Genomic DNA, 24,639 nt, shown 5'->3' with positions numbered 1-24,639 from the left:
AAAAAGACTTAAACAACAGTTTTTGCATGAAAATCAAATAATTTTTCTATGAAAATTTATAAAAGTCCATGGTTAGTCATTTGGATTGAGGTTAAGAACTACCTCTTGTAGATTGTCGAGTTGACAACTCTTACTCAAGGTCGGAAAGCACACAACCCAGCTCTGAGCCCTCACTTTTACCAACGTTTTATACCCTGTCCTGATCTGTCATATGTGGTTACATATTTCTTTTACTTGTGATTTCTACTAGTTTTTCTTATGACTTTCATGCTGGGATTTCTTGCCTTATTTATTTTTCTTGCAAGTTTATTTAAATCTGCTGCAAATCATATTATGCTCGCAACATTAATCACGCAACAGTAACAGATGCTCAGGTATAAACATTAATCACGCAACAGTAACAGATGCTCAGGTATACTTTTACAGTTTATTCACAACATTTTACTTTTCAAAGTACATTTTATTTACCCGCAATTTTATCATTCTGCTTGCAAAACCAAACACTGACACCAAAACTGAGAAGCACAAATCATTAATCTCAAACACTTAACCCTGGAGCCGTCGTGACGACATGAGCTTGGAGCAGACTTTGTGGGTAGCACGGCGAGGAATTCAGACCGAGCAGCAAGAGGATCTTCTTCAGCATTATCCCTTCCTAGCATAATAACAACTCATAGGACTTTGAGGAAGCTCGCCTAGCGTGACGTAAATCCTCACATTCCTTCTTTAGGCACTTGTGCAACAATATTATACAATGTAAGTCCTAATTCGCTTTAGGTCCTGAGGTTGTTGTTCGTTACAACGTAAACCCTCTTATCTCTGTAGGCTATTTGCATAATCGGATGTTATGCAGATGTAAGTTCCAAATAATAAAATTGACAAAATTAAATAATTGAATATCATCTCTATATGCAGATGTAAGTTCCAAATAATAAAATTGACAAGATTAAATAATTGAATATCATCTCTAAAAATGTAACCACACAGTAGGATAGTTTGGGAAGTCATTGAGGATTCTTCTCAGGATCTATGACATCCTCTACCTTTTCTTTTCTTTGGACTCTTGAAATAACTGTTCCTGTTTGAGCTACTCTTACTTGCTTTTCCACGTCCTACCGTTTGAACCTATTAAATAGGGGAACTTGTCGGCCATACATAAAAGGTTCGCAGACCAAATGAATGTCACAAATCTCTTAGTTTGCAGGATTGTGTCTATCGCCGAGGTCTACAGTTATCTTTCGGGAGGGTGTAGTATTCGCGGTATTGGGCACGATTATGCAAATTATTGGACGAATGAGATCCATTTGGTCTCATTTTTTTAAGAAAATTAAAACATACTACTTTCAAAACCCAAACTATATATCTAGTATATTAAATTAAATTTCAAAAAATTATTTTCATGTATTATATTTTCAAATCATCGAAAAGTTGACCGACAAGTTGCCCGACAGCCAATCAGGAGTGCAACCTCGTCAACATAAAATTTTAGCTACTCGTCAGCATAAAATTTTAGCTATTTTCCTCCGAGGTGGAATGTCATTCGATCAATATTCCAACAATTTATTATGCGTATTGTCAGAATATGATCTTGAGAGTGCGGAGGTAGTTCAAAAAATTGAGCTAAATTCAGTGCTTTCAATTTACTCCATGTTTCCTCATCCACTGATGGTCGAACCTTATCGAGGACTTCTCGTACTCCAGATGAACGACACTTGCAGTTCATTGATTTTGCGCTAAATAACCTACAATAATACATCATAATGGGTTAAAATCAAATGATGATAAAAAGATGAATTTAAAAATTAAACCTAAAACATAACCGCTAAGCTTTACAGATTCGAAATAAAACCCTAAGCTTTACAGCTTCGAAATGAAACCTTAAAAATTACCTAGATTCAAAATCTTTCTTTTTCTTTGACTCATTCTTCTCCTTACGGCTGCCTTTGACCATTTGCGGTGCCTCCTCGCATTCGGGTTTCTTAGCCTCTCCCAACTCCGCGACATTGGTCTCTACCAAATTAGTCTTTGTGGTCTCGGCGCTTACTTCTTCCATTTTAGTGTTCCTTCGCCTAAGCAATCCACACTCTACTGCAAAAGGAAGACGACGGAAAACCCTAGCACACGCAAATGCCTGTTTTCGAAAATGAAGAGTGACTGTATTGGTTTCTACCTTTTACGAAGTTTTTAAAACTCGATTTATTGATGGTATAAGAATGTTACAATTTGTAATTAAGAGGTTACAAGTTCAGCGTTATATAGAAGTTTCAGGCAGGTTACACGTGCGGTATATATTAAAGGTTACAACCAGGTTACAAAAAAATTACTGTCGCATTACATATTTCTTTACCGCGGAAGGTATATCTGGGGTATATCACGGTTACAAGCGCGTTACATGACCCTGTACCGCAGAAGGTATAACTTGGGTATACTCCGGTTACAAGCACATTACATGGACTTGTACCGCGGAAGGTACATGGCTAGTATATCCCGGTTACAATCGTGTTACTGCAGGCCAACCGCGAGATATATAGGAAGGGTATATCGGAGTTACAGATCAAGGTAAAAACGAGTTACACCACGGGTCGGTTAACGGGTCACGCGCGAAATTTTTTATATTTGTTTAATGCGGTGGGCCCGCCGAAAATTATGTGGCGTCTTCTGATTGAATATCGCACGCATCGCTGCGTGGGTCTTACGTCGGCAAATTTTTTCCCTTCGCAAGACGTACCTGTGCTCCCTGATTCCTTGGAGGCCCCTCCAATTAGTGAAAAATTTGTCTACTTAAGACGCATGCAGCGATGCGTGTGATATCCAATCGGAAGACGCCACGTAATTTGCGGTGGGCCCACTGCATTAAATTAATAAAATAAATCGAAATAATTCCGCACTGGTCCGTGATGTAACGCGTTTGTACCCTGATCTGTAACTCCGATATACCCTTCCTATATATCCCGCGGTCGACCTGCAGTAGACGTAGGGTTAAAAGCTCAGCCCCCCAAGATCTTATATTACATTAATAACTATATATTAATAATATAATATAAAGTAGTTAAATCCCCCGATTCACGCACGATTCGACATATGAAAATGGGTGTCTCTCCTAACTAAACTCGACATCCCGGACACGCCAACGCAGTCCGTTTCGTCATCCAGGGTCGCCCGGACGACTTCCCCAACGGTCGAGTCGAAAATGCGTCTAAATTCAAATTACTTCAAAATTCTTGCTCGTGCTCGATCGTAAAGCCTCATACGAGTGCGGGAGAGGTGAATTTCAATAATTGTGTACGTCGTTGTGTGAATTATGGTATTCGTGCATCGTGAGTGTGCGCGGACGACGTGAAGGGTTTCCTAGGGTTTTAGATCCTATGGGTACTCGACTTGAGTTTCGTCGTGCTTGTTTTAATCGACTCAATTAAGCTTTGAGGATTTCGAACCGGTCACATGAAACTGTGAGGAGTCAAGAAGTGGCTTGAATCTCTAGTTGGTGCGGGTTCCAGTCTAAGTCCTCTAAGTGTGTCGGCAGGAAATCCTAAGGCTAGATCCTAGGCTCTAAGAAGAGTAAAAGACCTCACAAAAAATGAGGTCAACATCTACCCCCTATCGGAACCCTAGGAGGAGGTTCTTGATGGTGGATGCTTTCCTCATGTTCCTTTTGTTACTCATATTTGATCTCTTTCCTTTTAGATTTGGCCAAGGATTCGTCGGTCAAACCGTAGTTACGGTTTTTAATTTGAATATTCGGTGGGGTTTAAGTTTGCATCTCAATAATCCTTCTCATCTTGTCCTCCAAGCTATCAAATCATTTTTTCATCGATAAAAACCTTCCTTTTATGGTTGAGAACTTTTCCTCCAACCCGAATTTAATGCGCCCGCGCCCTACTTCTTCTTCCAATCTCTTTTCCTAAATATCCACTTTCTTTGTTGTCATCTCTCCAGGATCTTTCTCTGATACTAATTTAATACAAATTGGAGCCAAAATCAGTGAATAAATTGCAAGAAATATGTGGGAAACCTAAATTAGGGCTAATTTAATTAATCTCCAAGCAAACAAATAAGATACAATGGATCTACAATTCAAGAAGTAGATTGACTCTCCACAAAACTTAGATGCCGCTAGGAACGAGAAAACAAAAGGAAAACTGCAGGAATCAAAACATGAAAGCAAACCCTATGTGATTAGCTCTAATAGAACACCCCCAAAATATATTCAAAATTTCCACCAAGACATATCCAAACTTTTTCCCTAAAGCCCCTTTAATTCCTCTTATCGCGTACATGTTTAGGTGCTTAATATGCCTCACTCGGGAGCTGCAATTTTCCTAGGTGTGTTTCTCCCTAGACCAGCTGAACTGGCGTAATAGAAACCTCATAGGTTTAGTTGATAAAATGTTTCATTTTGTGTTTCCATATGAGATGGGATTTGGAAAAAGTTTTTCTTTTCTCCCCCATGTTTATTATATTTCAAGCTAGACATAATAATCCGCATGAAGACTGATATTCTGGACCTTCCTGAGCTAGTTTGTTCCGATTGAGGATGTGCTCTTCGTTAGATGGTGATTAATTTATTACTTTACATGTTTTCATATTTCAATGTATTTTGTCTTCTCTGGTGATAGTTCTCTATAACCAAATTTGTCTAACCTTTTTACTGTTTGGTAATAGAATCTTAATGTTATAATAAAAATTTATTATTTTTGACGAACCAAAATAAAATCTTTAATGAGAATTCGAGTAGAGCGTGCTGTCACATGCTATGTGTGCGCTTGCAGGTTTGGTGAAGGTTCATCCTGCAAAATATTTGGTTTACGCTCAATTTGGCGTAGCCTTACTGATGTTTTTGCAGTAAGGTTGTTTGGTCCAATAGCTATGAGGAAAATTCTAATTGCTTGAGAGTTATAAAACAGCTTTCTTAGAACAATAAAAATGTGGCCCTAGAAAAGTTTTTTTATTGTTCATTTCTTAAATAAATATACAAACTGGATATTTAACTAAGGTTTCAGTATAATATTATAATTGCATGAAATTGATATTAACACTTATTTTAGTCATTTAATTAAATCACATTTGTGTCAAATCATTTTTTCCTTAACAAACACAACCCACATTAGAAAGCAATCTTAATTTGATTTTCCCAGAGGGAAAATCATATGCTTTAATACTGCATAATGCAACACAGAAGAAGTGAATAACGATGAGAAAAGTTATGCAAAATTCTTGACCAATCAATGATTTGGGTTTGAGGCACAATCTTTCCAAGGATGCTCCCCTTTTTCTAAAGAAGTACATGAAGCTGGCTATAATTCTTAAAATAAATTTTATCTACATTATTTTTCTTAAAGAGTTAGCTTCTGAATTTTCACAGGAAATTTTTCTTAGGTCTATATTGGAGGGAAATAATTGAAAATTTTGTAATATCGCTCATTTTCTGGTTAAAGATTAATTATCTTCAAATTTTTTGACTGAAGGAATATGGAAGTGCCGGCATTGCTCCTGGACCTATGGGTTGCTTGGCTCTGGGGCAGAACCTTTTCAGAAACACAAAACCAGTTGCCAATTGGTGATGGAATCCAGAACAATAATACAAACTCAAGGTCCGTTATTCACTTTGCGAAAATAACATTGTTTATTTGCCGTTTCTGTTAACGAAGGAATTAATTTGTAATTTTTTTTATATTTACGTATATTAGATTATCTTATGATTTCACTTTTTTTAATTTTAGTTATGTAGTAAGTCCTTCTTTCATTATTGTTTCTTGTGGTCGAGGTTGGATTATAAGCAACATTTGTTGGAGAATGTTTAATTCATCTGAAGGTTACAAAGTCTTTTTTTTTTTTATATATATATATATCTTCATGTTGAGTTGTTATTTACAACCTTCAAACCTTCTACTCAAGGAGGAAAATTTTCCGGAAACTATATGGAAAATTAAATTATCTTATGATATTTACGTATATTAGATTATCTTATGAATTCACTTTTACTTTTAGTTATGTAGCAACGCGTTCTTTCATTATTGTTTCTTGTGGTCGAGGTTGGATTATAAGCAACATTTGTTGGAGAATGTTTAATCAATCTGTAGGTTACAAAAACTTTTTTTTTTATTTATATATCTTCTTGTTGAGTGGTTATTTACAACCTTCAAACCTTCTGCTCAAGGAGGAAAATTTTCCGGAAACTATACGGCCTTTAATAATAGGGACATACTTTATTTGGAGAAATGAAAATCGCACAGCTGAAGCTTATATGCTAAATAATGATTAGGAAGATTTACAAACCTATCACTTAATTCTTGTGTATTTAAATATCTAACACCTTAAGCTCAATTTTAGGAAAAATTTTCTGTTCGGACTCTGTAAGTAGCTCTACATGCGGACTCCCTATAATATATCGTCATGTGTGTTATATCGGGCCCACCTAAAAAATATTAAAGTGTAACCGCGGACTCCGTAATAACCCTGAATAACCTCAAAATAACCCCGAAATAACCTCTGCGGTTCTACTTTATTAACCTCGAAATAACCTCCCCGAAATAACACCGTGATGGTTATTTCAGGTTTATTTCAAGGTTATTTCAAGGTTATTGAAGAGAAACTCATATATTCCACTTCAATAATCTAGAAATAACCGGAAATAACCTCCGCGATGTTATTTTATGGTTATTAAAGTGGAACCGCGGGGGCTATTTTGGGGTTATTTCTGGGTTATTGAAGTGGAATATATAGGTTTCTTTTCAATAACTCTGAAATAATCTCTGTGATTGCACTTCAATAACCCCGAAATAACCTCCGCAAGTTAGCACACGTGACGACATATTATTGGAGTCCACAAGCAGAGTTACGCAAGGAGTTCAGACAGAAAATTTTTCCCTCAATTTTAACATATATACATGAGAAGATGTATTTTAATTTTTAAAAATTGAAGTAGTGCTATTTTTGATGTTATATGAAAGATTATGGATGCTATGTGCTGTTGAGATTTTCCTCCAACAAAAAGTAGTCACCATATCGTTAGTTCCGAACGTAGTGTTGAAATCTATAATGTTAAAATTCTTCACTCTCCTCCCCATGGTGATTCCATGTTGCTTCGGGAAAAAGCCTAGTTAATTGGAGAGGGAGAAAAGAATGTAAGAAACTTTAATCCCAAGTGAAAGGGTGAGAAAGAAATCCCCTCTTATATCTAGGTGCCTTAACTAAAGTGTATCGCACGATCAACTTGATGTAGTGGAAGATTTGCGAGGCCTTGAAAAATTGAAGAGAGGAGGCGAAAGGAAGATGAACTTTGTTTGCATAATCTGGAATAGTTTGCATGAAAAAATTAACTCAATTAGAGAACAAGAAATATTCATCTCACGTTTGATTATTATGGAACCTTAATATCTATTTATAATTGATAATCCTATGAGGTAAGATTAATTTCTTATAAGGAATCCAATGATAATTCAACTGAATTGCCAAGAAATGCAAATAATTTATGCTTATGTTACATTATTCATTATGGCGATGATATTTTTAAAAATTTGATATATTTTTCAATCCTGTTTGATTTTGATGTGAACTGTTATTTGAATATTGGTTTGAATCATTTTCTAGAGATAATTTTGAACATTATTTGAATAAGATTTGAACATATTTTGAAAATACATTTTTCAGGATTTGAATAAGGCTTGAAAAGTGCTTTCGTAGTTTGAATAAATCATTCTATTATTCGATTACCGCATATATAACATAATAGATATAGCCATAATAGATGACTAGTACGAAGATGGTTCTCTTATAGCATGACCATTAGTCAATTGTAGATTGAAGATGGTTACAAAATTAATTTAATTTTGATTCAAAGATGTTTGATTGTATTTTATTGTTCAATCATAGTTTGTTTAGTGATCGATATCAATTAAAGTTTCTTTAATTGTGTGATATTGTTCTAAGGCTCCTAGAAGGTGTTTTAGGAAGCAGGTTTGGTAAGGAGGGGGGGGGGGGGGGGGTAGGGGTTGGGGGGGGGGGGGGGGGGGGGATTGTAAGGGAATGAAGATATGGGTAATCAATGATATTTGAAGGGGGATAGATGATGTTCTACGGCTCTATCGATTGAAAATAGCGAGACAGACAACAAAGCGCTGCAGCGCAGATGTCGAGGAGATTCACCACATATTTCTAAACAAGTTAAAAAACACCATTTGCAAAAGGAAAAAGATGCAACACTCCTTAGGATATAAATGAGAGATACAATCTTTAAAACACAAATAAATCTCAAAAGTTTGCTAAACCAGAAAAGAACAACATATAAAGTCCTAATAGAAAATAACCCTAATTAAAAATAAAAAAAATAGGAAATAAGGCAGGAACATTATGAATTCCCACAAATAAGGCAAGAACATTATGAAGTGTAGCAAATAGGAAACCAAGAGGAAACAACTCGGTTGGTCTCCCTTATTTCATGGGATTGCGGGTTTCGCGATCAAGAGATCACGGGACTTTCGATCCCGCGATTATGCAGGGAGCTTCCATGTCATTCTCCTCGGCTAGGAGATGCTCATTTTTCTTTGGAAGGATCTGGATCTCACTATCAAATATTTCTGCTCACAAAATACCTAAGAAGATTTCTACAATTCTGTGGTGCACTACTCTTGTATGACCATCTATTTGTGTTGAATCCATTTGGCACATAAGATCCCGTATTCTCCGTGAATACATAGAATCCGGCAGAAGACCCCATATGACTATGAAATTGAAGAAGATCAGGAGAGAAAGAGGGAGGAAAACTCTCGATGGAGACATTAGAAAAGCATATATAATTATGATCTCCGGCAAGATGGAGATGGGCAATTTCACAAAGATGCCTCAAGCTCTCTGGAGAGAGAGGACCCAAGGAGAGAGAGAGAGAGAGATCCTTGAAGGAATGTCAGAGAGTATTCTTTTGCCCTTTTATACATGAGGGACAATTAATCATGAAGTAATGACTATAGTGTTTGTAACTTCACTGACAAGCTTTCTCTGACATCCTGGATGGGAAGGCTTTAATGTAGACATGATCTACACCTGGTGCGTAATCCAATGTTAATGACGTGATTTGCGTCCTTTTGGCTTGGGCAAGAAGCTTGGCCTCAAAAGTTTAAACGCTGAACAGACATATATTTCTCGGTTTGAGCATCTTTTATTCACTTTGGCTGGTGGGTTTGATTTAGCCACTTCGGGTGGCAAGCCCGATTCAGCCACTTTGGCTGGTGAGCTTAAATCAACCACTTCAGTTGGTAGTCCCGGTTCAACCACTTCAGTTGGTAGGCCCAATTACTTCGGTTGGAGGGTTTAACTCTGCTACTTCGGTTGGTAGGGCGGGTCCAACCACTTTGACTAGTCGAAAATCATCGTGATCCGGTATTTGTGTATACATTTAGTTCTCTGATTCCCTCAACTCTTCGATCAGGTTTTTGTGATTCCTGCAAGAAGAATGAGGGAATAAACATATCATCCTCTTTGATTTCCCTTTGAGCCCTTTGAGGTCGAGACATAACGCGCTTTCAAGGATAAAATTCTTTATATGCATTGTCAGCTCTTTGGCTTATCCTACGAGGAATTGGATTTTCTCCCTTTTGACTGCATTATTAACGTCTTTGGAGTGAACTTCTCCCAGGAGCATTATCATGCTATTTTGATGCGATTTCGACAGGGAGTAGTCCCCGGATTGCTCATCTGTGGTTCAAGAATTCTCTCTTTCCTTGGGTGCATTGGCTTTTGCGCATAAAAATAAGCTATATTGACTCACCTGTTCTGTTGAGGTGTTGAGGGTTTTGGTTTCAAACGTCTAGGCTTGATTTATTGGAACGGTTCTTTGGTGTGTTTTGTAATTGGGTACTTCTACCTTTTTTGGCCTCACTTCATTATTGTCCTGTGTCAAAAACAGAAGTTAATTTTGGGTTTCAAATAACATTTATTATGATATTTATTCAAAATTTATGATGATTGTACTGTCCTTGGAGGTTATATTAGGTTGTGGAGGAGCGGAAAATGTATTTCTGTATATCGCGTTAGGAGCCTTTTTATCTGCAAGAGTAGAGGCGTTTTGTTGTGCGATGAAGATCAAATATTTCATTGATGCTGCAACAACCATTATCTGCTGTTGGGAGAAGGAATGGTTGGCAAAAAAGAAGGAACACCAGTTGCAGGACGAAGTGTAGTCCCAAAAAAGCGCGAAGTTTTTGGAGGAGGAGCCGCACTTGCAAAAAATTTCGGTGAATTTAAATGATCTGATAGAAACTTTCCCTTCCATTGAGTTTTCCCCTACCATCGGTGGTGTGATTGTGCCGGGTAAATCATTTGACTTCTTATCATAGTTCCTCTTGTTTCTTAATTCTTACATATGTTGGCTGGTCCTGATGAAGGACCTAGGGAATGGTCTCCTAGCGGGGATGGAATCCCTGAAGCCTCTGTGCTCGAAGATACAACTTCAATGCTTATGACTGCTGAGTGTTCCACTAATGGGGATAGTTTTGTGGGTTCTCTCCATATCCTTCCTCTCTCCTAACCGATTAATATGTCAATGGTTTTCAGGAGAGTTAATGGGTCAGGATGTGGACATATTAGATTTGAATGGAGCAAGAGTCGAGGATCCCTCAAAGAGGAAAAAACGAGCTATAGATTGCGCCTATGTAGTCAGCCATGTTTCGGCTCCTCTTGAAGGAGAGTTACTTGACCCCGGTCGTGTAGCCGATTTGGCTATGTATCCATGGATTAGGGGGCATCAGAGGTTCGTGTTTCGTTTTTGTATTGTTTTCCCATGAAAGCCCAGATGTATATTTTTGAATTGGATTCCAAGATTGCTGAGATGAATTGTAGGGAATTGTTCTTTACCCTACAACTTCAGGAGCAAAGGGCGGACTTCGATAGAGAAATCACCCAGACTGGTCAGTTGCAGAGGGCTGACTTTGGAAAAGAGATGGGTGAAATGTGCCCTTTGCTGGATATGGAATCTGCCTCCCACCAATGATATGAGGAAGACAGAGAAAGCTTGCAGGTAGAGATAGCCTTCTTCTGGCAGTGTTTGGAGTTGAGAAATCCGGAGAACTTTGTAGTCAGGGGTCAGCTCGTCCTCCATTGCCTTCTTAATGTTGAGGTTATTAGCATGGAAGGTGTACGAAGGAATGGTCTCGCTTTTTTTTATTTTTGAGGGTTGTGTTGGTTTTTTTCTTCTTTGATGTAACCCACTTATTGGATTAATAAAAGAATTCATTACTTTTGGGCTCTTTGATTTTTGTGCTTGGGTTGTTGTATGCTCCGCTTTTAATTTTAATTTGAGGTCTATATCTGTCGTACCCCTTGTTGCCCTTATTAGGAAAAGAGTGATTCCTTGTCTTTTGTCTTGCTTTGCACTTCCCTTGCATCTTCTTGCTCTAGCATTTTCTTCCAGAAGGTATTTGATTGTGTCTGGTTCAGAGATAAGGGAAAACCCTACTCTTTCATAGTCGGACATGGATGTGGCCCGGATGTAGTCCCATTGCGTTTTACGATTCAATAACTTTCAGGGAAGTGAAGAATGGAGAAATGCACAACACCGAGTATGTCTATGAGATTTGTGTATTTCTTGAGTTGTTTCTTTCTAGTTTATGTTTTTCTCTTTGCCAGGAGTTGGCAGTTCTTCTGAATTTTTGTGGGCTACTTGTCATTATAAGCCCAAATGTCGTAGCCAGCTTAATGGCGGTGGTGATGTTGCGAGGTAGAGGGGTCTGTTTTGCCTACAAATTTTTTTCGTTATTTGTTTCTGATGAGAACTCAGAGCGATCTGGTGTTTTTCTCCTCATTGTTGAGGATAATGGGGTTTCCAAACAAGTTTGCCCCTGACTGTTGAGGCCGTGGAGATAACATTCGTGGAGGAAAAAAAACTATGAGGTGTTGCAAAATGCAGAGATCAATGCCACCCACTATACCTCCCCGTACTTTATGGAGAATATGCTGGATGGTGAGAGGGTTGTCGTTCTGGGTTCTCGCTAATCCAACTAGGGCTGACGACGCAGAAGAAATGTCACTTGCATTGACTGTTAAAGTTAAAGATGAAAAACATGAAGCGTACTTTTTCGGGGCTATAGAAGGAGGAGATATCGGTCAATCCTAACGCAACGACGCTTTGAGAATATGGCAGCCGCGGGAGGATTTCCAGGTAATTCGGGGAGTGCTTTCGAGATATCGAAGGACAAAGGAACCACATTCGCTGAGAAGAGGTCTTAGAGTTGCCACGTCATCTTCACGGCCTAAGTGAGTAAAAGAGAGGTAAAAGAGGCTCGAAGGGAGGACCCTCAACGAAAAGTCTGTGGATTACTCTGTCCATAAAATGAAAAATTGTGATGGTGAATAAAGAGGAGACCCATTCTATAGTTGATATGACCAAAGATTGGTGTCTCATTGAAAAATATTTTTAATTGGTGTATCTATTGGGTCTCGTTATCAGTTCCTGATGTTTAAAGAACCCGAGATTCCATAGATCGGAGAAAACATCATATACATTTAACAGAAAGCTTAGCAACAACTTGGCAATGGGTTTATTCAGTAGGGACTTCCTATAGGAAAAAGAGGATTTGGAAGTTACCCTGAATACCTTGAAGACTCAGATTACCGCAAAAGCCTGTATCTTTGAAGAGCTTCAATCAAGAATAGAGGTATTAGAGGAATCAGATAAGATTCTTTGAGGTCATTTGCAAGAGTCTGTTGAATGGAAAGCCAAACTTGATCTCCAGATAAAAGCTTTTCTCACAGACCAGGTGCGCTCGAAGAGAGATTTATATAATGCTGTGGTTGATTGTTAGCATTTCAAGTAGATGGACACTAAAGTTCCGAAGCCCTGCTTCAAAACATCTTTTGACTTCGAAGCTTTGCAGGCCCAATTTGATGAAGGTCTCTGAAGAGAAAATGAGCATCTTCATACTTATGTGGCTGATCTGGAAAATGCAGATTTGGAAAGAAGATCGTCTAGTGTGAGGACTGAGGAGATCCTATGATGCTATCTTTTTTCTCATGCCTTTTTGGAAGTTCAGGCGGTGACCACCCAAGCAACAATGAGGTCAATCCATGCCACTTTTGTTTGTGTTGAAATGTTGCCACCTGAATGGGAGGATCTTGGTCGTCATCTTGACCTCATGGAGCGTTTTCTAGAGAAAGCTCGAAAGGATGACTCTCTCGATTGCCCGAGGACGTCTCGTTGAGTCAATATTGTTGTGTTTGTGCTTATTTTTTTCTCTTTTAAAGCCTAATTTTTTTTATTTAATGGATATTCTTTTGAAGAAATTTAATTTCTTCTTTTTTTTTATATCTCCGTTTACGATGGGACTATTTTACTTTCTCTTGGGATTCCGTGGGATGAGGAAGTGTAGGCTGTTTTTTGCATGATTTGGAATTTGAAACGTCGCTCCTTTTCGAGTGGGTATGTATGCTTATAACCTTGATGTGTCTCCATTTAAATGTTCAATATGACGGTTCTCCTTTTTATATATTCTCGCTCTCTAAGAGTTCTTTTCTTTCTCGTCTTTGTGCCTTTTGGGTTTCTCTTTTTCTTCTGCTCATCACATGGTGATCGTAGGATTCCCATTAGGTTCAGCATGGCAGCTAAAAAGATGGAAAAACTTGGAGATACGTTTATCTTGTATGACTTTTGTAAAGGTTCACGTTTGAAGACCCCCATTTTCAAGACATTTTCGATGCAACTCTTTATGCGAATCATCGATTGTTTGTCGCGAGGCTAGAGAGGACAAGGCCTTGAATTCATGTGCGGAAGATGAATTTTGTTGTTACTTCGATTAGTTCCTACTAGGTCTCTGCTTTCTGATATGCCAGGAGATGGAGGAGTTTTTGGGCTTTTATGGATTGATGCTGGCTCAAATTCGTCCCAACTTGATCTTCTTGATAATGACTTTCATCTTTTTTCTCTGATGGCACAACCTACATTGATCAATGAACCAGTTATATTTGATGATTAGTCCAAATGAAATAAAGATGGAACACTAGTCTTTACTTCCCCCCTGATAACATTTGTAGGTCTTGAGAACAAGGTCAACTCATAGGAGGAGTTTCGTTTTGTGAGGAAGAAAGAAGAGTGGGAAATCCCCACTATGTCTGGCCCTCCTATTTTAATCCCTGCAATTACTGAATCGGATTTAAGTGATTCCAAACGCCTCAGTTTTTTGAGTATTGAAGGGCAAGAGCTGGATGTGAGGTACCTCACCATGTCTGGGGTCCTGAGGGATACTCCCTCTGACGGGTCCTTTTCACTTGTTTACTCATCTCTTACCTACCATTTTGACTTTCTTTTTTTTTTTGGAAATACACGAGAGACTCCCTGCCTTGATATTAGAGGACATGAGACTTTGGTTGGAATCCATTCAAAAGGGAGGAGAAGCCTGGTTTGATCCTACCTAAGGGGCTGACAATACCATCGATTTGGGCAATATCGAAGTGGATGAGGGGGTCAAGCCCACCCCGACACCTCTTATCAAGATTGCACCCCTGAGAGAGACGAAGGCTCCTGTTGAAGAAATAGTTGTGTCAGAGCCAATTCCCCAAATACCTGCATCGAGAATGGTTCGTAAGGAAGATAAAGGAAAAAAGATTACGCGCAAAGACATTCCATCTCGGTCTTTAGCAAGAAGTCTATCGCTCAAACGACAAAAGGTGGATCTCGCTGGGATGGCCCCTTCATCCATTCCTACAATATTGCAGCTTGAAGTCTCAGAGTGGGGAATTTGGCATGAGAGGAGAAATACTTTGGCTAAATAAAGTGAAGACGAGGGCCATCGTCGATTTGTCAAAAAACTGGATGGCTGAGAAGAATTTCTTTAAGATCTCTTTTAAGATGGGTCCGCTTATCGATTCCTCTCTGCTGATGGATCGGATGAAAGTTCATCGTCGTCTACTACAACTCCTTGTCATGGAGAATTTGGCGAATACTTGGCAGGTGACTTACTCGATGTGTCAGTCTCATCTTCAGCTATATCATGAATGTCAAGATTTGGAAACGACTCGAGAGGTGGAGGCGGCGAAGGCAACAAGCTTGGAGGAGAAGATGAAGGAACTGTCAGATAAGCAGTTCTAATATGTTGCCTAACTTGAAAAGATGATTTCGGATATTACGAACTTATTGGAGGAGAACAAGGCGTCTTCCGACTTAGAAACTCACAGGATGGAGAATGAGAAACTTTGTAAAGAAGTTATTGATTTGAATGAAGTTTTGAAGATGCAGTCCTCTGTTGTGAAAGAAGAGATTGAAGTCGTAGATGAGTTGCAATCTAGGATTGTCGAATTAGAGGGAGCTTTGGAGGCACAATCCCCAACTGTCGAAGAATAATCTCAGTTTAGAGATGCGGCAATCCTGAAGTTAGAATGCCAAATTGTCGATCAAGAGAAGTCTCAGGAAGGGAAGAAGACAAGGGAGGAATTCCTTGATGAACTTCCCAATATGCCTGAATATGTGAGTTGATGATGGATAACCTTGAACAGAATGCAAAGTGCAACTTGAAGATGGAGATAGATAAAGGCTGTTTAGATTCATCCATAGATAATTTGTATAAACTACAAGAGTTTGAGAAAAAGAATGAAGAACCCTCTGATCTATAATCTGATTTTTTTGTACTTCTTATTGAATAGATGTCTGAATTGGAGAGATCCTACACTTTGGTGTTTGTATAAGCACATTAAAATGAATGTTGAATTTCGAACTGAGAGATATTGATTACCGAAAAGGTATTCTTTTTCTGTCCCTGTTACTTATGAGTCCTTTGGCCTAAGTCTTGTTACATTCCCGGGCTTGGTGATCATTTTCCTAGTATAAGTTATTATCTTGGGCGGATCATGCCTCGCACGAGACATATCAAGCAGATCTTGTTGCTGTCGTCGTGGGGGATCCGCCAAGACTCGCTTTAGGGACGGCTCACTCGCTACTCGCTGCATCTTTCGTATAGAGAGGGGAGTCGACCCTCAGAGCTTAAACCCTTGTCCCAGGGAATGATAGTCTGAATAAAAGGATATATGTCATTTTGAGTCATTTGGCCCAAGTCTTACTGCAAATCTCGGGTTAGGTATCGTTTTCTCAAGGTAAGTCATCGCCTTGGGTAAATCAAGCCTCCACGAGACATTAATAAAATCTTCTCATTATTGTCGTGGGTGACCCGCTGAGACTTGCCTTAGGGATGACTCACTCGCTACTCACTGCATCTTTCACGCGGAAGGGGTAGTTGATCCACTAGAGCTTGGACTTGTGTCTAGGGAACTTGCTTTGCTTTTATCCCTCGGGGTTTTTTATCACTTGAGCGTTGAGGAGACTTTTTCCTTTTTAGTTGTTGGTCCCGTGAAGACTCTTGGCCAACCTTTATGGATAAGCATGAATAATATCCTATTGTCCTAGATCGTACAATTTGCCTAAGTGGACGGGCTCTAGTATTCATTTCAGAAGTAAACGTCTGACCCATCTAGTTATGTCCTGATATAGGAATTTGGTCAGAACGTAATTTATTTCAGAAATATTTCCGTAAATGGATAGAAGGTTAGTGTTCTTGGCTCTTTTCGCAGATTCTGTTCTTCCGAGGCTATAAAAGAAAATAAACTATCGTTATTTTCTGCAAACGAGGCAAGTAATGGGTCAGTATTGGTTATTGAATCATTTAATTTTGTCAATATGCCTGTTTTGGAAAGCGATGTCTAAACGAAGCGTTGCTGACCAGATTGTTTGTCTTATTCAGCGTTCATGAATTTTCAACGTGTTGAATGCCCGAAAGAAGAGTTTCCCGACCCATTGTGTCTGAATGTTTGGGTTCAAGGCGAACGGTAGTTCCCTTTTGAGAAGTGGAGATAACTCACTCCTCGAGATAACTAGGAATTTTGGCCTTCGGGGGGTGAGATTATCCTGCTTTTGACCTTTGCGAGAGTGTTTAGGTCTCTATTGTAAGTTCACTGATTCACTTTGCTTTCGTCAGGCTTTTCCCTACCCCTTTCCTTCCCCCCTGCTACCAGAGGATTGCAGTTCCATTTTTTGGAGGAACAGCACATCATGGTAGCTCCTTTTGATTCAATTTGATGGTTTTGGAAGGGTTGACACTTCCTTTCTGGAGAAAAAGGGAGAGAGATAGGGGACTTCGATCTTATAATGTTGAAGTATACTTGCTTAGAATGGTGATCTACTTCAACACTCTAGGATTGTAGGAACTAGTAAGTAGTGATCAAAAGTAAGTGTTGAAAGTCTTACCTCTGTACTTTATCAGGCTATTTGTCTTGTATTATTGCAAGGGTACGGAAATAGAGCAACCTTTCTTCTTTTTTATCGTGCCAGTCTTTTGTGCGCTCGAAGTGATATTTGAATTGTTCGGTATCACTTTATCTCTTAAATCTACTTGAGCTTGAGTTCCCCGAACATTTGTTTATGTCAGGTAGGGTGTTCGGCCTGCTGCAGGAAGTTCCCCGAGCATAATTAGTTTGATAATAATAATAATTCTGAAATTTGACATCCCTATTGGATTTTTCGTGCAAGGTCTGAGTTTGGTCTTCGCATTATTTGACTGTTGTAACGTCGTTTCCCTGTAACACTTCTTGATGGGTCAGCTTCGTATGTTTTATAATGCCCCGTGGCCTTCCTATTCTTTTATTGGGGACATGAGTGGTAAGCTGTTTTTATCATGACATGTTCCCCATCAATCATTTTCTGAAAGGTCTAAAGCCCGTTGGTCCTTACTCGTGCTTTTTGCTATAAATGGACGAGGGGACTCTGTTGATTGTACTCATCTAACGAAAAAAAGATTAGCGAGTTAGCTAGAAGATGGAGGAATGCTACGAGTCCTGCAAAGAAAGAGGAGGGAGCGACCCACGAAGGGTCAGAGTAACAACCCTTGTGAAGGCCGGACACCAATTTTGTTCTCTCTACGTGTTGAGTACTGAGTGAGGGGACTCTCAGCTTGTTGGGTTTGAACATTTTTTTTTTCGAATTCAATCCTAAGAGGAGCCTTCTCCACAAATGGAGGGACTCTACCCTTGGGCAAGGAAGTACTGGAGCACCACATCCAAAGGTAGTACATCCTATCCATTTGTTAGTTCCTGCCATAAGCGGGCAACATATATGACAGTTTGGTAATTCATATATTTTTCCTAACTTTCTTCAGTCATGCAAACTCCACACTGGTGGCTATTGAGGAGGGAGTCTGAGAAGTTTTTTTGCTTCAGGTGGTACCAGCCTCATTTTTTTCATCTTTCTCCTCTTCTTCAAACTCGCCTTAAAAGGTGAAGCATGTGAGGAATGAGGAGGAATTGGGAGAGGATGAGTGTTTTTTTGGGGAACTGTTGAATGAGAGTCAACATAGTTTCCACCATCCTCTAAAAGGTTTATTTTTACCTTAAAAGTTAGTAATTGGCGTACCTTTATGCTTATTGTTGGGTTCATAGTGTGATCATAACTCACTTGTGTGTTTGTAGCACCTAATTGGAATAATAAATTTTTGATATCTATGTTCAACTTCATTCACTTGTCCGGAAGTGCCTGTCTTTTTTCTGTGCTCTCGCTTTATTTTCTGCTGACCAGTTTTGTATCGGATGGATTACATGTTTTTACTCAGATTTCTTAAGATGTTGTTTTGGTGAGCTTTGATTGGTCTCGCTGAGACACTATCTTTTCTTTTGTGTTTCTATTTTTTCTCTTGTGATTACAGGTTTCTTTTATGGTTATAAAGCATCTTCGTTTCCTATTGGAGACTCATCCTCAAAAATTAACTATTAGAAAATAATGGAAATATGAAAGAAGAGGAAGCAACAGGTTTTCTGACTATGTTGCTTTCAAAAGCCCTCCCCACGCATTGAACTCAGAATAATGAGGTTCCTATCCCTCATTTCCCAGTCAAAGTTTCCTGGGTTCGAGAGCACGGGAGTTCGTGTGTCACATTTTGAAGGGAGATTCTCTTTTTGAAAAGGAATCTCTTTTATCTCGTGATCGTTTTCCCCCAACATACGAAGGTTTTTAACAAATGTATTAGTCGGAGATTTTCCGTGGGATGGGTAGGATTTCTTGAATTTTCTATGGTGCTTGTGGTCCCCCTTGAGGCTACAACCATTAGCAGTAATGGAAGGCCCAATGGTGTACATCATCAAGTTCTCATTTATGACAACATATCTTGTGGTTTTTACCCTTGTTGAGAATACCTGGTTTTAAGATGACTTAGTTGTTACCGCAGACTAGTTGTCAGTGCATCTGATTTGTGGCAATTTTTGTACTTTGGATTGATAATATCCCGTTGTTTTTTTCAGTATCCTTATTTTCCTACTCTACTACCGGGGAAAAGAAGGATATGAGACTAATGAAATGTTGATCATTGTTTAAAGATGTACTCTAAAGGATATAAATTGGTAAACATAATAAACTCTATAATTTTTTTTTCTCAAATATTCTTAATTCTGAACAATAATTGGATAGGACTGGACTGTCCTTCACTATGAGGGGTTTTCGACTCCCTACTAGACTTACGCTCATGCTGGCTCTTGGCTACTATTGTAAGGTTGCCAGGGGGTCTTCGACGTCTTCCAAAGAGTAGTCCCTATCTTTTCAATATTGTCAAATTTAGGCAACATTGATGATAGACAATAAAATAAATTATTTATTATTTATCATTCGACTCCCTTCAACCATCTCAAATTTCTCAAAATTTGATGCAGTGGGGACACTTAAGTTAAATACATTGTATTCTACCGGAAGGACTGCTTCTATCCCGCGGGAGAGGACAAAAGGTGTCTATCCCGTAGTTGTTGTGGGCATTGTGCGCAAAGCCCAAAAGACTGATGGTTATATTTCGGGCCATCTCCCTTTGGTCCCTTCCAATTTTTTCCTGAGTAGAGTTAGAATGAGCTTGGTGGCAGCCTCCACTTGACCGTCGCTCCTGGGATGATGAACTAAGGTGAACTTGATTTTATTCTTTGCTCTTTGCAGAATTGCTTCATCTTCTTATCTATGAATTGGGTTCTGTTGTCTGTAATGATTATCATTAATAACCCATATCTGCATATGATATCATTTCAAATGAAGTTTCAAACTACTTAGTGATAATCCGAGCCAAAGGCTGGGCTTCGATCTATTTAGAGAAGCAATCGATTATGATCAGAATATATTTCTATTATCCTTTTCCTTGAGGCAAGGGTCTGATGTGATCCATTTCCTGTACAGTGAATGACCAGGGGTTGTTTATCAGTTGGATCTTGTGAGAAGGTTGTAGCTTCATTTGGGTGAATTTCTGGCATTGTTTGCATTTCTTTGAGAACATTTCGGCAACCATACAGAGAGTGGGCTAGAAGTATCCTTGCCGCAATATTCGGTTGGTCGGCATCCCTCCTGTTGGTCTGCATTCCTCCTCTAGATGGCTACCGCATTCTCCAAAATGGATTTCTCGCATGATCCCTTTTTTCTCTTCCTCCCTGACACATTTTAGAGAAGTGAATGATAGAGATCTTCATAATAGTTGTTCTTCTATGATCGCGTAACTGACAGCCCTGATCCGAAATCTTAGGAGATCCTCTATGTCTGTAGGCATCTTTTTTGTCGACAGATATTGCAGGTTGGGGTCAATCCAGCTATTGATATTTTGAATATGTAAAATCGCATTTTGGCTTTGTGCACGATTGGCTAGTGGAGAATTATAGACCTTGATTTCAGATGCTTTCCCCTTTGGAGAAGAAATTTGTGAACGAATCCTCTTCTCTTGGGATGTGTTTGATATGGAAGCGTTCTCGTATGCTTATTTCGACCTTTGTCATGGTGAGATATTTCATCATAATAAGATCTCATGTCTTGAAGATCCCATTTATTTGGTTGACTAATAGTAGGGAGTCCGACTTGACTAGTAAATGGTTGACTTCGATCCCCAATGAGAATGTGAGGCCTGCGATCAATGCCTCATATTTTACTTGGTTGTTGGTATTGTGGAAGTTGAGTTGGATGGAGTGGTTGAGGTTGTATCCATCCGGGCGGTGTAGAACAATGTCTACTCCTTTTCGTGAGGTTCCCAAAGCCCCATCTACGTAAATTATCCAACTTTGGCCTACCTCCAAGCTGACTTATTCCTCTGTTAAGTTTTCGGATAAGTCAGCTAGAAAATTGGCAATGACTTGACCCTTGATGGTTGTTCAAGGCGTGTACAAAATATTAAACTCGCGAAGCTCTACTGTCCATTTCAACAATCTCCACGACTGCTCAAGCTTGGACAATACGAATTTGAGTGCATGATCAGTTACCACATGAATGGTATGAGCTTGGAAGTATGGGTGCAAATTTCTTCCGAGACAATAAGTACTAGGGATAACTTTTCATGATCATATATCTTTCCTTGGCTCCTTGCAACACTTTGCTGATGTAGTAAATTGAAATTTATTTTGGTTCTCTTCCTTGATAAGCACTAAGTTGATAGCCTCTCTGCCAACCCCCAAGTAAATTCATAATATCTCACCTGGCATGGGGCTGTGCAACAGAGACAATGATGATAGTAAGTTCTTAAGTTGTGTGAATACTTGCTTGCATTCCTCAGTCCACGCAAGTTGACCAACATTTTTTTATGTTTTTGAAGAATGGGAGCAACGGTCTCTAGATTTCGAGATGAATTGGTTGTGACTTGCTCTTTATTTATCTGGTAAGGATTTGCATTCCTTGCAAGTTCCTTGGGGGAGGCATTCGGAGAATGGCATGTACCTTTTTTGGATTCGGTTTTATCCCTTTGAAAGTGAGCAAGTATCCGAGAAACATTTCAGAAGTTACTTCGAATGTGCATTTCAGGGGGTTGAGCTTGAGCTTAAATTTTCGCAGTGAAGCCAAGGTTTTTTCGAGATTAAGTATATGTTGTTGTGACGTTCTACTTTTTACTAACAAGTCATCCATTTCGGCTTCAATATTCTTCCTTTTCTGGTTGGCAAAAATAACATCCATTAACCGTTGATAGGTTGCTCCGGGGCTGTTTAAGCCAAAGGGCATAACATTATAATAATAAACATATTCCTTAGTAATAAACGTTGTTTTCTCGGCGTTGGCTAGATGTATCATTATCTGATGGTTGCTGGAGAAGGCATCCAAGAAGCTCGTAATTGAGTACCGCACGACTGAATCTACCAATGCATCTATTTGCGGTACAAGATGATTGTCTTTGGGACAAGTTGCTTTTAGATTGGTGAAATTTATGCACATTCTCCATTTGTCATTGACTTTCTTTACCCTTACTATGTTGATAGGTCATTCTGGATATTGTGCTTCTTGTATGAAGCTGGCTTCCAGCAGTTTCGATATTTCCCGTTGAATTGGTTCAACCAACTTATCGACTAATTTGTGCATCCTCTGATTAACATTTAGTCGATGGAAGACCATGTCTATGTTGACTCCTGGCATTTTGGCGGGTGTCCAAGCAAAGACATCTTTATGGTTACTGAGGATTTCGATGAGTTGGTCTCGATGCTCTTTATTGAAATTTGTGCTCACAAGTTCGCTCTGGTTCCATCATGGATGCGGGTACAGGTGATCTCAGTGGATTCAAACTACCCTTTCCATGATTGAGGAGGAGATCTTCTTGATAAATATCTTACTGCTGGCTGGGATTTTGAATGACATGATAGGTGGAAGTCACCGCTTTGTATTTGTTTTGTACCGATCTGTTGAAGATGGCATTGTATGTGCTTGGCGCTCAGACCACTATGAAATCAACTGTCGCTGAGAACTGTTGCTTTCCCTCTCCCAAGTAACAGAGAGGAGGATGACTCCACACATTTCTTTCCTCTCTTCGGAAAGTCCATATAAAGGTTCGGAGGTGGGAGCTAATCAATTAGTAGTTATTTCCATTTTGTCGAAGACTGCTTTGAATAGGATATTCATGAAGCTCTCGGTATCAACCAAAATACTACCGATTTGAAAATCTTCGATGATGGCGGTGACCACAATGGCCTAGTTGATGGGGTTGGCCCCAACAGATAGATCAGTGTCCATGAAGATGATAGGAAGATGGATTGACACGACTGGTCCAAAGATGATGGCCAAAAATACTTCTCCCATTCTTGTCTTCTTCAGGCTAGATTTTTGTGCATCTTCGGGTCTGTTTCCTCCAAAGATGGTAGACACAATTCCTTGAATTTGATTGACTTTAGTTGGATTTGGTTTGCAGCCTTTATCCACAGCAAGTGTCTTGCCTTGTCTCTGAGTTGTGCTTCAGGGCCACGAACTTCTTCGACCTCCCAACTCTGATGAGCTCCTCGATGAGACGACGGAGGGGTCAACACTCTTCAGTATCATGCATGTGATCTTTATGTTATTTATAGTACCGACTAGAATTGTGGGCCTGTGCGTTGGCTTTAGAAGGAAAAAGTTTTCTGAAATATTTTTTATTTTATATGATCTCCACTACCTTAGTCATTAAGACTCTCGCTGTGTGGGGGGAGGAGACGGAGAGCTTGCCGGTTCACTTTGGGTCTTTTTACAGCGTCTTTCGTCTTCATATTTCTTTGTATTTGTCGTGGGCAGTTGCCATGTGTGTTCCAGAGTCTACCTTTGCTGAAAGGGATCTTTTGACCTCTCTTTGTGGTAAGGCTGAACTCAATATTCCTCTCCAGTCATTTGGACTCGTGAAGGTCCAGTGTACGGCCGTGATTCCTCTGCGTAAATGTGGTCGTTTGCGAGTTCTAGGAGTCCGACCAATTTTTTTGGCTTCTTGAGGCCAAGATCATAGCTAAATGGCCCTTCGTGCAACCCCACGATCAGAGCGACACTATGCTCCAACTTGTGTACCTCCGGCATTTCTCATTGGAAATGCATGATGATGTTCTCGAGGCTTTCAGTGGAGTTTTGGCGTATCTTTAGGAGTGCTTACGAGCCCTTGGGCGGTGTTTGCGTGCTCTTGAACTGGGCAATGAACATCTATTTGAACTCGTAAAAGAAGATGATTGCCTCTGTTGGTAAATAGTTGAACTATCGCTAAGTTGATTCCTTCAACATCATAAAGAACGGGTGTTATTTCAGCTCGTCGTTTACTCTGTGCTGGAAAACAGTTGATTCGATTGATGCCAAATGGTCAGCAGTATCAAATTTTCCTTTATAGGATTCCACGGTTGGAAAATTTCTTGGCCCTTCGGCCTGCGAGATTACTCTTGAGATGGGACCTTCCGAGGTTCTGTACCATCTCTTTCTTCTTCACTGTTCTTCTTCCTAAAGTCATCGCCTCTTCCTTGGTGTGCTGGTCAAAATCTTCTTCTTCTTCGTCTATGTTCTTCCAAAGAGTCTGCTCTGGACTCTTCCATGTCTAAAAGATCTAGGTCGTAACGATATGTCCTTGCTTGCTTGAAGATCGCGTTGAGAGCCCTTTTCACTCCTCTTGGCGGGTTAGGAGTTTGGGGCTCCCCCATTAGCTGTGCTGGCCTTGGTGCTACTTGTCATGACATTCTTCGCACTGGCATTCCTCATTGTGTACTCCTTATGGCGGTATTTCTTGCGGTAGTAATCCTTGTTGTGGTACTTTCGGATGTAGTACTTGTTGCAGTACTTTCGGCGGTATGGGGTGTCGCTAGCATTCCTAATGGAGTCTGATGTACCATGACTTCCCTCTTTGTCGGATCCCGTTCGCGAGTTACCGACCTTGAAGATCGATTGTGGGTTCTTGATCCAGACAAGGC

General features: G+C 39.6%; 1 protein-coding gene across 3 annotated transcripts in view; it reads left to right on the top strand.

Moving 5' to 3' along the window:
• Positions 1 to 24,639, top strand: part of LOC110038275 (membrane protein of ER body-like protein) — a 57,953-nt gene that overhangs the window by 17,939 nt on the left and 15,375 nt on the right. For all 3 annotated transcript variants that reach the window (XM_020743062.1, XM_020743061.1, XM_020743060.1), the window contains exon 2: positions 5,466 to 5,591. In XM_020743062.1, coding sequence (XP_020598721.1) covers positions 5,466 to 5,591 — 126 coding nt within the window. The remainder of the gene's footprint in view (positions 1 to 5,465; positions 5,592 to 24,639) is intronic.

The sequence above is a fragment of the Phalaenopsis equestris genome, unplaced genomic scaffold, assembly GCF_001263595.1.
Source record: "Phalaenopsis equestris unplaced genomic scaffold, ASM126359v1 Scaffold232356, whole genome shotgun sequence".
In the NCBI taxonomy this organism is placed as follows: Eukaryota; Viridiplantae; Streptophyta; class Magnoliopsida; order Asparagales; family Orchidaceae; genus Phalaenopsis; species Phalaenopsis equestris.
The sequence above is the reverse complement of the archived record's forward strand: the minus strand, read 5'-3'. Positions and strand labels throughout refer to the sequence as shown.